Below are 14,045 nucleotides of genomic sequence, written 5' to 3' on the forward strand. Positions count from 1 at the left end.
GGGGGGGGGGGGGGGGGGGGGGGACACAGATGGTGGGATACTGAATATTCAAATTAAAGTTAGAAACACTTGCTTAAAAATATTCTGGTGGCAGGGGTGGGGGCCAAAGCCTGAAGACCCCCAGCACCCACCCTGCAAACCCACTGATCACAAATAATGTGGTAACAGAATATAGAATTTATTATTAAGCCGTTTATGAATATGGTGAATTTATAAATTAACAATCCATTCGGGGGATATTAGACAGATTCAGATACTGATCTATATCAGATCTCTCTCTCTCTCTCTCATATATATATATATATATATATATATATATATATATATATATCATATATCATAATGATAATACTAGTTACTGTGAACTTTACAAACCACCCAGCAGTATATAAAGTCAAATTATAAAATAATATAAGTAAATAATAATTGCACATGTGATCTGAGTACTTGTTTATCACTGCGCAATTTATTATTATATGTGTCAAGCCAAATAAATGACAGGGAGAGAGAGAGACATGGAGAGTGAGAGAGACGTTAGAACACGTAGTACAACCAAAGGGGGGGGGGGCAACTGTAGGGATGCGCATGCGCACACAGATCGCGCGAGCCTTGAACTTTCTAACGGAAAGAAAACTTTCTCTCGGACGTTGCCAGTGGATAACAGTCTTCAGTACCTGCTGGTCTTTAAAGGATTCTGGATTCCTGGACTGTTGGAAAAGGTAAAACATTTTCATAAAACCTTTTTATTGTTTTGTTTTTGTTACTCGTCATTGTAGCTTGCTGTTAATGTTGTGCTAACAGTAATGGTTAGATACGTTAGCCTTTGACGTTAACGCAGTTTAGTATCTGGTATAAAGAACTGTTTTCCTAACAAAACCACTGTTACAATTAAGTGAAGGTGCTCCCAATTAATTTGGCCTGTAAAATATGTGGCTATATTGCGTGCTGCGTACATAAACTAATGTCAGCTAGACAGATATTAAAATTAATAATATGGTTAAAGTCACCAAAATGGCGCCTGAAGCCTGTTGTGTGAGCTCTGTGTCTGGTCTAGAAACTCAGAAATTCAGTAGCCTGTACTTTGAATTGTGGAGTAGCTGTATAAAATACAGCAATGCATAAGTGTTTTGAATAAACAGAAATGTGACACATGAGAAGTTGTGTCTTTGACTGTTACTGTATAACTTATTTTCAGAGTAGTTGACAAATTATGCTCCAGTCATTTGATGTTACCAAGATAATGTCCGTTTTTATTATAGTTAAATTTTTTTTATGTACATTTCATTTATCCAACATCATATATTAGGCAAAAAAGAGGTCATTATACTAACAAGACCAGATAATCCAAAGCATAAAATAATCAATATTTATCTGAAGAAGGCTTAAAAGTTAGAATAAACGGTGGTATAGTGGTTAGCGCTGCTGCCTCACAGCTAGAAAGACTCTGTTCAATTCCCGGGGTCAACCGGGTGCCTTTTTGTGTGGAGTTTGCATGTTCTCCCTGTTTCTGTGTGGGTTTCCACCCACAATCCAAACATACATATCTGAATGACGACCCTGCCATGGACTGGCAACCTGTCCAGGGTCTACCCCGCCTAAAAAAAACAGCTGGGATAGGCTCCAGCACCCCTCCGATCCTTATGATGATAAAGCGGCTTGGAAAATGAATGAATAAAAAATAAATAAGTTTTTGATGTCACAGAATAAAACAATGTAATGGCATTTTGTTTTGTTTTAACAGATCATGGCTCAGCAGTGGACTGTTGGAGAAGTATCTCTTTGGCTTGGGGAAAATGAATTGGCAGATTATCAACAGGTCTTTGTAGGTGAGCATTTCTATGGATGTGCCATATCAGTGTCCACAGTGCTCCACAAGAAAACCAACATATGAAAAACTGCTGAAACATCAACAGATATACCATGAAAGTGAATGTGGATTCTTCATTGTCTGCAGACTAGAAGACTGTCCCAGAAAGTTTTTGTCTGTGAAATCTTTGAAAAATCACACAAGGAAGAAACATAAATATCAGAAACAAGGATTAGAGTCTGCCCCAGACTGTGACCCTGTCATCCAGGAAACTGTTGAATTTCCCCAATCATCTGAACAAACTCTGAGTGAACTTGTAGAGAACTTTACAGAGACTGTGAGAAAACAACTGGCATTGTTTTCCTTGAATCTTCAAGAGAAAAGTATTGTAAATAGAAAAGTTCAAACATTTGTTCTTAGTGAAGTAGAGTCACTTTTCAAGTATTTCATTGAAAACTATAGGGAGATATTTTCTAAATGTTTGCAGACTCTTAATTTTGATATATCAAGTTTTCATTATATTGATGACAATAGTTTGGTAGAACATTGCTTCAGTGCAGTCAGCAACACATATCAACTAGACAGATACTGTGTTGAGAAATTAAACCTGATTGAACCTGTTGAATGTATCCTGGGGATAGATCCTTTTACTGGGAAACAGGACACTTTTCAGTATATGTCACTTCTAAAAGTCTTAGAATTAATATGTAATGATCCTAACATTTTAAGACAAATTTTTAGGCCAGAATCCCGTGCTCCTGAAACCTTAACAGATTTTAGTGATGGGAAAATTTACAAAGAAAGTGATTTTTTTAACACAGACAACCCACATTTGAGAATTCAGTTGTACAGTGATGAATTTGAAGTTGCTAATCCATTAGGATCAAAGAAACGTCTACATAAAGTGTCTGCATTTTATTTTACTTTGGGAAATATTCCACCAAAAGACAGATCTGTTTTAAGACATATTCATCTGTTGATACTTGTCAAACATAGATTGGTGAAAACATATGGATTTGAGAAAATATTAGAACCATTAATTTGTGACCTACAGGTTTTGCAAGAATGTGGATTACGATTAAAATTTGAAGACAGACAGTACTGCATCAAAGGTGGTCTGGCCACAATATCTGCAGACAACCTAACCTCTCACACACTTGCAGGTTTTAGCTGCTCATTCAGTAATGGTAGAATATGCAGGTTTTGTATGTGTCATTACAAGGACCTGTCTAGGATCATTAGTGAGGGAGATTGTGTTCTTAGAACAAAGACTGTTCATGCATACCATCTGCAATGTGTTGAAGATGACCCCCACTGTAGGTCAGTGTATGGTGTAACTGGCCCATGTGCCTTCAACAAGCTGTCATATTTTGATACCACAAATGCATTCCCACCTGATGTAATGCATGGTTTTCTTGAGGGGGTCATTCCTCTTGTTTTGAAGTCTGTTGTAAAAGCCTTGCACGAGGACAAAACCGTTACTATCCAAGAGGTGAATGACAGCATAAGGACTTTTAGTTTTGGACAGAATGACTGCACCTCCAAACCTGCTCTAATATCTGAGAAGGTAGCACTGGATGGAAATATCTCTGGAACTGCTATTGAGAAATGGACATTATTTAGGACTCTGCCTTTCCTCATAGGCTCCAGGATTGAAAAGGGTAACAAGTTTTGGCAGCTTTATCTTTTGGTTCGAGAAATAGAAGAGATTATTCTTGCTCCAACCATCAGCACTGACTGGATTAGTAATCTACATGAATTGATCACTTACTTTTTGACAGATTTCATCAATCTGTTTCCTGGTGTGTTTACACCCAAGCTGCATTTTCTGCTACATTATCCTCAGCTCATCCTTGATTATGGGTCACTCCGCTCTCATTGGTGCATGAGGTTTGAAGCCAGACATCAATATTTCAAGACAGTAGCAAGAATCACCAATAACTATATTAATATTTGTCAGACTTTGGCAAAGAGGAATCAGCTTCGTCAATGCTGGGAGTGGCAGCCTGAACGGATCATCAGGAGCGATCATACACAAGCAGCAGTTAATAACTTATCACTTCAAGAACTTCCAGTGAACTTGCAGATTTGTTTGCAAAACTTGGAGACAGCCGTTACTGTGGATGAGAAACTCTGTAAAATATGCAGTTGGAGATTTCTTCATTTTGGAACTTGTGTATGCAGAGCAAATTCCACTGTTTGTGAAAATAGTCCTGATTGTGTATATCAGGGCCAACTGGTTTCTTGTTGGAAGACTTTTCACAACACTGGAGTTTATAAGACACCTTCAATCATACCACATCAGAGAGACTGATGATCTGTTGATATTCAAGCCTGGGGATGAGGTAGACTTTCATGCTTTGGACGCATACAGATGTGATGGTCAAGACTTCATTACACTGATCCACCGACCTTTTAAGGCAGTCCATACCAAAGTTAGGTAAGATACATCCTAAACCATGACTTTTTAGTTAGGAGTTGTCAACCACTGTTAAAATGATTTTAACCACTTTTTGGCTATTCCACAGGTCTGTCATCATCTATAGTCACTAATGAACTCATAGCTGTTTTTTTAGTAATGTTTTATAATATTTTTATTCTTTATCTTCGACATGCTCATTTCTGTTTTGATCGTGTCTTATTGTTTTTCTGTGCCACAGACAATGAAATCGATGGATCGACACTTCTGCAGATGACTGAAAGAATGAGTGAGCGTCTTTTTCCAAAAGTGAAAGACCAAGTGAAATTTTTGTCTGCTGTAGAGAAGCTGAAAGAGTGAGTCTTAAGTTGACTGGTTGATTCACTGAATTGTACATTCATACAATCCAGTGTTTCCCCTCCCCTAGGTTTATGGTGTTGGAGGGTGGGGGGCAAGGGGTTGACGCAAGCCCTGTTCTGTTTCTCCAGCGTTGATGTGCATCACACACCCATTTACTTTCAAATTGAAATGTCACAGCCACTCTTACTCTCTGTTATGATTCTGTTTCTGTAGTTCAGCAGCTGTTATTGTACGTTTTAAATATGCGGATATTCCTGATGCAGGACACAAGGACACGTATATTCATGTCTTGTAACAAACTCTAAACATACTTCTTACTTCTTCTTGCAGTGGAAGGCAACACAAAGAAAAGCATACTGTGTCAGCACTCCAACCTATGTTTAACTGCAAAGTGCAGTTTCCTCCAGCTGTGCTCACTGCGTTGACCAATAAAGATGCAGCACTAAAGTCACCCACCAAGAACAGACTCAAAAACATGCTTATTCAAGCACTGTTTGACCACTTGAGTAATGAGACAATGTAAGTCTATATATAATTAAGATTTGATTCATTTAAAATACAGTATGTACATCAGAATTTAAGTTCATCATTCAAAATTTGCAGGTATCCCTCTCATGTGCAGTATGTAGACCTTCTGAGGACTGTCCTTCTGAGTTTTCCTTTTTTGAAGGAGAGTTATGGCTCTGGATATGTAAGTATTCCTGAAAAGCAAACATTGATACAATTGTCCAACAAATTGTCTTTGAATTGCCCAATTATTGGCTAATGAGTGTAACATGCTAACATTTTCATTGCTACATATTCAGAGGTTATCTGTTCCCTTGTGGCCACTACAATACAAGTATTAGTATTGTGATTTTTGAGGCAGATGTCGTGCAGTATGGTCAAACAATAAATAAAATATCAATTGCTCTTTTAAATTAATTGTTTCATTTCTCTGTGAATTCTCAAGTGAATGGTGTGAAATTCAGCATTATATTAGCTCTGTTTGCCTTTGTATCAGGATAGTGTAGTTTTTGTATTTAAAAAATTAAATTTGAAAATAGGGCAGGGATAGCTCAGTAGGTAGTGTGGTTATCCCATGATCGGAAGGTCGGGGGTTTGAATCAACTGAACGGCTACCCTGAGGTACCCTTGAGCAAGGTACCGTCCCTACACACTGCTCCCCAGGTGCCTGATTAGTGGCTGCCCACTGCTTCACTGAGTGAATGGGTTAAATGCAAAGAGAGAAATTTCCCTGTGGGGATCAATAAAGTATACATTATTATTAAAAGGTAGAGGTATTAACATATAGACTGAAAGATCATGACGAGTATGCTTGTAGGACATATTGCCATTAATACTTTATCTACCTTTTATAGTGTATTTAGCCAATCTAAAGTGCTCCAAACCTTTATATCATGTGTTCGATCAACTCCTAAGAGTTAAAGAAGAGATCTGTAAATAGGAACTAATTAGGTTATGACATGATTACAGCAAACCTACCAGCTTTATGTCACTCAAAGTTTTCTGGTAAATGTCTTGCATAAAGGGAGGACCTAGTTGCACCTATTTATGAATAATTAGTTACATTTTTATCATTTGTAGGATGCTCTGCATGAGTCTCTCAGGAACAAGTTTAAAAAGGAAAGAAGACCACTAGTAGACGTAGAGGAAATTGAAAAAATGAGACAGAAATACTCAGTTCCAAATTCAGGAAGAAAAAGATCATCAGATATCCAGCCCTGTATCCTTTTGAAAAAAACCAAGGCAAGTTAAATATGCTCAATGTTTGTTTGCCATTTTAAATTGTACATAAAAGTTAAAAGTATTGTTTGTTTGTTTTTTCTCTCAATATTTGCTAAACTTTTTAATAACCAGGATATCAATCCTCTTGACGATGGGGAGGATGAAAGGAGCACCGACCAACATGTATCAGTGATTAAGCAAGAGTGCCAAAAAACTAGGCCAAATGTGGATGTCATTCAAACGCACCTCAGGAAAATACAGAAGTACAGAACACACTACATTCTTCAGCATACTACTGAAGAGGTTCTACGAGAATTCCCATGTCTCACTATCCCTGTTGTGGTGAGTGTTTTATCAAAAACTGCAGCAAAAAACAACAATAACAATAGTGCACAGCAAAAACACGAATATGTACTGATGTGCTGCACATTTATACAGACTTCTAATAATCATGTACCTACAGGACAGGCAAAGTGACTGACTCAGCAGATTTCATGAGTAATAAAAGTACACTAACAGAACACTAACAGAAATTGCCACATTGACTATGTCTTTCTCTTTGGTTTTATTTTCATGCTACAGGATAATTTTGGACTAATCTGATGCCAATGATAGTTTTTTGGGAAGAATAGTCTAAACATCCCTTTTGCACAGCAATGTGTACTTGAGAATTAAAGTAAACAAATGCAAAATTATAATTTCTTCTCTAATGATAATTGATGTGTGAAATAATGATTGTTCTGGTTTGCTATATAATGGTATATATTATGGTACAAAGCTAATATGTATATGTTTATCCTTTATTTTAGCTTCTTGAAGAGGCTTCCATGTTACTTAAAACTGATGTGGACAAAAAAGTAATCCGAGGATTCAGTAAGTTGGCAGCGAAGCTTGTGTCAATAGCCCCAAACAGCAACCTTAAAAGCCTCTGCTTAAAATCTGTTGATGAGAGCCAGACAGACACTGAAAGAAAAGGTGAGGGCACTTGGCAATAATGAGCAAAAACATTTTTAACTCCTATCTCAGATACCACTTTTTAAGGTTTCACATACAGCACATTAGTAAACACAGTGTCCCTTACAACAGCGGTCCCCAACCCCCGGGCCTCGGACTGGTACCGGTCCGTGAGTCGTTTGGTACCGGGCCGCGAGAGTTGAGGCTCAGGTGTGAAATGTATAGTTTTTCAGGGTTTTTATCGGTTTTCAGCGTTATTTTGTTATCGTTTTTATCGTTTACTCGGTTTTCCTGGGTCTTTTCACGTGTGTTATGAATAAATTTTCTTTTTTTCGGTACCGGTACTAGTTTTATTTTGTTGTATTTATCCGCGACACCTTAAAGGCCAGTCCATGAAAATATTGTCAGGCATAAACCGGTCCGTGGCGCAAAAAAGGTTGGGGACCGCTGCTTTACAATATCCACAGACTGACATTTCTCCTGTCTCGTCTCTGCAATGATGTACTTTAAGATTTAACTGATATACCCTCGATGCTATATGTATCTCTATGAAGATTTTCAGTCATTCACACAATGTTTATCCCAAAAAATGTTCAGTGGCAGCTAGACTTGCTCTGCAAGTTCTTTAGGACTCAAATTATTTAAAGCTAGCAACTTACAGAACTGAACAACATTTTGGGGGTTTTGTATAAATGCTTAACATTTACACTGAATTACACTGAAAAGTTAATTAGGTATACATTTACTGCACTAATGCTTATGTTCTGCAAGACATTCAACTCCTGATAAAGGGACTCATATGGCCTTTACACCTTTGTATTAACAAAATTGGCCAGAAAATACTTACATATTTCTCTTTATTTTTCAGGTCAGATGGTAAACACAGCTGTTCTTCTCCTGCCATCTATTTTCAAAGAAAATGCCTCTCATCTCTTCGTCATAAATAAGGTAAATTTATATATTTTTTGGTATGGTGAGAGGGGGGGGTCTTGAACAAATCCAGTATTTTACAGGAGTTTTATACTTTCATTGGGACAGCTGTTGTTTATACTTATTTAAACTATACTCCTCATTTCAAGAATTTAATTTCTGTTTCAGGATCCACACAGCCCGATACCTACAATCGTACTCAGCAGCAGTGACGGCAAGCCCTTGAGTGATTCAACTGAGGTCAATGTCCAGATGGATGGACAAAAAATGATTCTGGACAGTGGGGAAATGGACATTTCATTGGCGATGGGTATTGTCTTCTCCCTGTACCATGTCTACAATGTTGCCTATCCAAGTGAACTAAAAAAGACATTTTGCTTTTTGGAGGCATTTGTTCTCAACTTGGGAACTCTGACTACACCTGTACCAGTAGCTGTGCAAAGAATGGCAAATGCATTAAAGATCTCCTAGATTGCCAGCATAGTGCAGGTGAGAGACTGAAATTGTCCCAGTGTGGACTAACAAAGGACCATGAGTCTCACATTAAACTTAACTTACATAACTTAAGGCTGCAGTTCATTGATAATTTAAATAAAAAGATTGTTCTTGAAATAGTTTTACTGAAAATGCAAACATGCTGATGAAAATGTGTTGTTTAATTGTCTGTTATGAAAGTATTGCTATTTCTAATGTAAAAATTGTTGTTTTATCTATAGTATAATATTTATATGTATTTATAGTAAAGATATTTAATTATTACTGTTTAAATGACTTATATGCTATTATTAGTAGTGGTGTTGTGCTTAGCATTAAAATGTCTTTTTCTGTAATACAAAGTGCCAATAAACCATTAATATATGTCTATGTGCTTGTATTTATTTTACCCTACTCAAATTCAATTTATGATACATTTTATTTTGAAAGATTTAAAATGGTTCTTTAAAGAACCACTCAAAAAAGGTTATTTAAAATGGTTCTTTTAAAGAACCATTTGAAGGATCTTTTTAAAAATGGTTCTTTAAAGAACCATTTCTTTCAGTGGTTCATTGAAGAACCTTTAAAGGTGCCCCAAAGAACCATTTCTTGATGGTTCTTTGGGGCACCTTTGAAGGCTCATTGAAGAACCTTTAAAGGTGCCCCAAAGAACCATTTCTTGATGGTTCTTTGGGGCACCTTTGAAGGTTCTTCAATGAACCACTGAAAGAAATGGTTCTTCAAAGAACTTTTGTTTGAAAGGTTCTTTGTGGCACCAAAAAAGGTTCTTCTATGGCATCAGTCTAAAGAACCACTTTTTGTTCCAGTTGGCACCTTTATTTTTCTGAGTGTAGTAATTGGAACATGGTTCTTCTGCATAATGAGATGCCATTTGATTCTGTTATATTATTAATCCTTGGTATGACGTTAATAAGGCTTTCTGTTGTCTGATGTCAAAATCAGGCTGTTTTAATCTGAGTTCACTTTATCACGCACTGAAAATCAGAATGGCTTTAGGAACCACAGGCAGTCTAATCTCTCAAGATTGTTGCAGGTTAATTATAGAAAACAAATAATTCAAACACTTTTAGACCATATATATCATATATGAGATAGAAGCGTGCAAAAGAATTGGGAAAAAGAGTGAAAGTTAAGACACCCAATCAAAGGAAAGAAGATAGTTGATGAACATTGAAGGAGAAGATTAAAAGAAAGAAGCTCACACAGAGAGAATGAGCCATGACAGCTCTATAAGACAAAGAAGAGCTGGAGGTCCCTGCCCTTAAAGGGAACTTTACCTTTTATCCCGGGAGGTTTGAGTAACTGTACAGTAGGTTGGAATGTGGGCACATCAACTATAACTGCAAGGCCACAGGTCCCTTTCCCTAAAGGAATTAAAGCTTAATACCTTATTAATAATCACTAGAGGCCAGCTAAGAGTGACATAGCAGCTGCGCTGTATATTTAAGTGAAAATGCAGTCTCTGCCTTGACATTTTTTCTATTTACACTGATTCAAAAAAAAATCTGAAGAACTGTGCCATCTGTTAAATACCTGAGCTGCAGTAAACATTGATAGAATATGTCTTAATTAAATTTTCAGATTGGTGGATGTAAACAAAATGTCTAAACAGAACACAAAGATGCAGTTCTGTGTAGTTTAACGGAAATTGTTTTGCGTCTGGTGGATTCTTCGAAATTCAGATGAAAATCAAATAAACTATAAAAACCCCCAGAAAAAGACAATAAAGAAATGTTGTACAGAACACTTTCAGGTACAAGTTTTTATTTTCTGTTAATTCTCAAGCATAAAAAAAGCAAATAGATTGCTGTAATTTGGCAAGACTCTTTTTCCATTTTAAGTGTGGCAGTGAGAGAAGCACAGGTGTAATTAATAATGTTAATGATGGCTGCAAGGCTGTAATTAATTTCAGTGTTATAGTGGACTCTGGGACTTTGGTATTGCACCAACCGGCTGATATGGATTACTTGGGACACCTAAATGGATCAGAGCCATTAGCAATCTTTTTGCTTGCTATTACATGACAAGGGCTTTGTTAAAGTGATGCTATTCTGTCATTAGGTCACTTAAAGGTCACTTAAAAGTCAATCTCTCTCATTGCTTCTTCCTTTCAGTCCCACAGCAGTTTGCAGCTGTATTTACACAGAGCAAAGTCACTTACTAAATTTTATGCAGTAATAGGAAGAAATACACAAATCAGCCTTTTTTAAAAAAAGATAACCTGTTAGGCAGTTATTAAAAGGCAGTTTAAAAGCTCACGTCTGAAGTGCAGTGCATTTGCTGGCAGATCCTGATCGATCCAGTCTCTGTCAGGGATAATATATTTTGAATAATGAATAAAGTAACTGATGTTTGCCTGGTACATAAATACCTGCATGACAATGTTGTGTGTAAGTAAAGACTGAAAAAGACGGCGTCACAAATGTTTCTTTTTTGTCCTCATGATAATACTTTGGGAATTGTCCAAAGCAATCTTATATTTCTTTGTGAGCGGAAAAACTTAAAATGTAAGAAAGCATTGAAACCAATATATAAACGTAACTGTCAGGAAGATTTTGTCATTTTGCACCGTGGGCTATTTGTAAAAGTGACCAGGGGGCACTTTCATAAAATAAACCAGCACATTTAGATGCTATTGGATTAAGGACAAGGAGTCCATGTTTGAAAGGGGCTAATGACACATTGTGAAAATGGCTGATGAAATTCTGGTACTGAAAGTTTAAAGTAAAAGCAATATGTTGTCTTTATACCTGCCTGTACCATGTTTAATATAAGATACTGTATACAATGCATGTGATAAAGCCAAGTTTCTCTGTGTTCACTCCATTGCAGTTTGTTTGGCATGCAGAGCGAGTGATAACAGTAGGATCATGTGGAAGTGGGACATCAACACATGAGGCAAAAGACGTTATATATCAGTCACACAGTGTGTGTGTCTTATAATTGCACTACAGTAGCTATCTGTTAAAATACACCAAAAATGTATTCTCTAGTTCTGGTTTCATGGTTTTCTACTCGCTTTCTGTTCGCTGATGTTGGGTTTTTCTGTTTACGGTACAATTATTTGTGTATTATTTATGAGAGACTGTTAACCCCCTCGTGTATTTCTACTATGTTCCTTCTCTCTGGTCTCCATGCCTAGGGTTCTGTCTCCAACAAGCTTGTGTTTCTTAGTCCGGGTCTCAGTGTCCATCATTTCCTGTTTTATTTTGGTGTCTGTTCTTCCCTTTAATCTTAGTCTAATTTTACTTCCTCACTAGTCATTATTTTAGCTACAGCTGTGTTCCCACCTGTTTCCTATCCTCTCATTATCCCATGTTTGTATATATTACCTGAGTCGTTGTCACGTTCTCCCTTGCAGTATGTTTTTCCTGTTGATTTCTAGGTTTGTGTGTACTTGTTTTTTTTGGATTCACATAATTTTGTGCTTAATTTAGTTTATCCCTCATGTTTCTTGTGAGTCTTGCATTTAGGTCCAACTCTGTCAGCCACAGTGATGTTAGTCCTGTGTAGTGGTTAGTTTTTAGCATTGTGGTGAAGTTTACAGTATGTGGAACTAGTGCAGAGCAGGTTGTGAAATACACGAGCAGTGTTACATTAATGTCTCTTTAATGTAATCTATGTATTTAACATGATAATGCTGCTTAGATTTACTCATCAAAAGGTTTTAGTATCTATGGGTTGGAAGTCAGCCATGATAGTACCTAAAATATCTGCTTATATCGTATTGAATTAAATTGAATAAATCTGCAAAGCGCAATGAACACCAGCAGCAAAAGTCAGCTGATCACAACATGTAGAAAAATTAAAATCTAATACAAATTGTTATGTGACTTATTTAGTGTTTCCCCCCTTAGACTGCAATGCTACACCTTAGGGTCTTAGGGTTCTCTCACCTGCCAAATGCAATTTATCCCCTGCCTGTACTAGCTTTTGCTTTAACTTAACTTCAGTAAGCTTACCTCTAACATCCCGAAGGGAAAAGAAGTCACGATTCAATACAGGAGAGTCAGAAAATAAGTATTAAAACTTGAGCAAGTGAGCAGCACAATAAGTTTGCAAAACTGAATGAGCTGGGCTCCAAGGCCGTTTATGATCTGCACAACAGTCTTTCATTGTCAGGCAGTAATTATGACGCCAACTCCTAAAAATACTTGCAATGACCTCTGGGTGAATGAGTGATAAGACAAACAGAAAAACAATTTTATACAAATTAATGCAAAGATTGCTGCTCTATTCGCATCAGATGAAAGATAACGATCTTTGCTCCTGCAAAGTATGAAAAATATTCCGCAATGCCCACACATCACCACCTACCATTGAGAGTTAAAGGCTTGCATTTATATAAAAAAGAGAGAATTATAAACTACCCAAAATATGGTTCTTTAAGATTTTACCTTTATTTTTTAAAATTAGATTTGTATAATAAACCAGTTTTGTATACAGTAATATTAAGTAAGACTCAAATATGTAAAATGAAAACTATAGGCATCTAGCAATGGATAGTTAAACCAAAAGTGAACTAGACATATGATCTGATGCGTAAGTACATATGCACACACCCATCCACATCATCGCCCAGCTGTTATCTCATCTCTTGCCATACCTCCTGTTTATTCAGTCATTGAGTTTCCCTTGTGAGCAACTTTCACTCGCCTCTATCGCTATCTCTCCTGTTGTTTACACTGATGCTCATTATTGCTGTTTTTGTCAAATAGAAGTGTTGCACTGGAACATCTGCCCCTGTCTTGTCGACTTGTTTTTCCTGCATTCTTTTCTCTTTCTGTTGATCTGTATGGAGAGCTTCTGAGAACAAGGACATTAAACCAGAGGTGTAATGTAGTCTACTGTATAAAGTGGATGGGGGGATTTCCCTCCCAGCTTTACAAACATTGGTTCCACAGAGAAATCCAGTGTGGACCATTACATTCACCACTGCATCTTCAAACAATGATCACTAAGCAATACACAGGAATTCTTTAGATCAATGCATCAGTTTTAAGAACTCAGCCAATAGATTTCATTGAATTATGTATGCTGGTTCTCCCAACATGACATTAAAATAAACAAGATTTCAATGAACAAAATTGACTCAGAGGAAAAATATGAACCTTAACCCTGTATGATGCAAATCCTTCAATTTAAAAAAAAAAAAAAAACTACTTTTAAATGTAAAAGTAGTGAATTAGCTAATAACCACTAGTTGCCAATGACTTGTGATGTCTGCCTGCTTCTCAGCGAACTCATACAAAATGTGCTTAAGACATCTAGTTTAAAATCTATGGAACATGGCATATAGATAATTTATAGGCAACATAAGTCAATTTATTTTTAGTTATATAGTGGCAAATT

General features: G+C 36.8%; 1 protein-coding gene across 3 annotated transcripts; it reads left to right on the forward strand.

Moving 5' to 3' along the window:
- Window positions 1-598: 598 nt before the first annotated feature.
- On the forward strand, window positions 599-9,062 carry LOC146708394 (sterile alpha motif domain-containing protein 3-like). Of its 3 annotated transcripts, none has more exons than XM_085460272.1 (10): window positions 599-719; window positions 1,742-1,826; window positions 4,468-4,582; window positions 4,917-5,105; window positions 5,190-5,277; window positions 6,174-6,335; window positions 6,447-6,656; window positions 7,124-7,289; window positions 8,137-8,216; window positions 8,367-9,062. In XM_085460272.1, the coding sequence occupies exons 2-10, from the start codon at window positions 1,745-1,747 to the stop codon at window positions 8,667-8,669; spliced, it is 1,395 nt and encodes a 464-aa protein (XP_085316398.1). In that variant the 5' UTR covers window positions 599-719; window positions 1,742-1,744; the 3' UTR covers window positions 8,670-9,062. The 3 variants fall into 3 exon arrangements, with proteins under 3 accessions (XP_085316398.1, XP_085316400.1, XP_085316399.1); XM_085460273.1 differs by lacking the exon at window positions 599-719 and adding an exon at window positions 4,038-4,247 and having other exon boundaries at window positions 1,794-1,826; XM_085460274.1 differs by lacking the exons at window positions 6,174-6,335; window positions 6,447-6,656.
- The last annotated feature ends 4,983 nt before the right edge of the window (window positions 9,063-14,045 follow it).

The sequence above is a fragment of the Copadichromis virginalis genome, linkage group LG6, assembly GCF_057382275.1.
Source record: "Copadichromis virginalis isolate Kocher_CV1m ecotype Utaka linkage group LG6, C_Virginalis_male_GT1.1, whole genome shotgun sequence".
In the NCBI taxonomy this organism is placed as follows: domain Eukaryota; kingdom Metazoa; phylum Chordata; class Actinopteri; order Cichliformes; family Cichlidae; genus Copadichromis; species Copadichromis virginalis.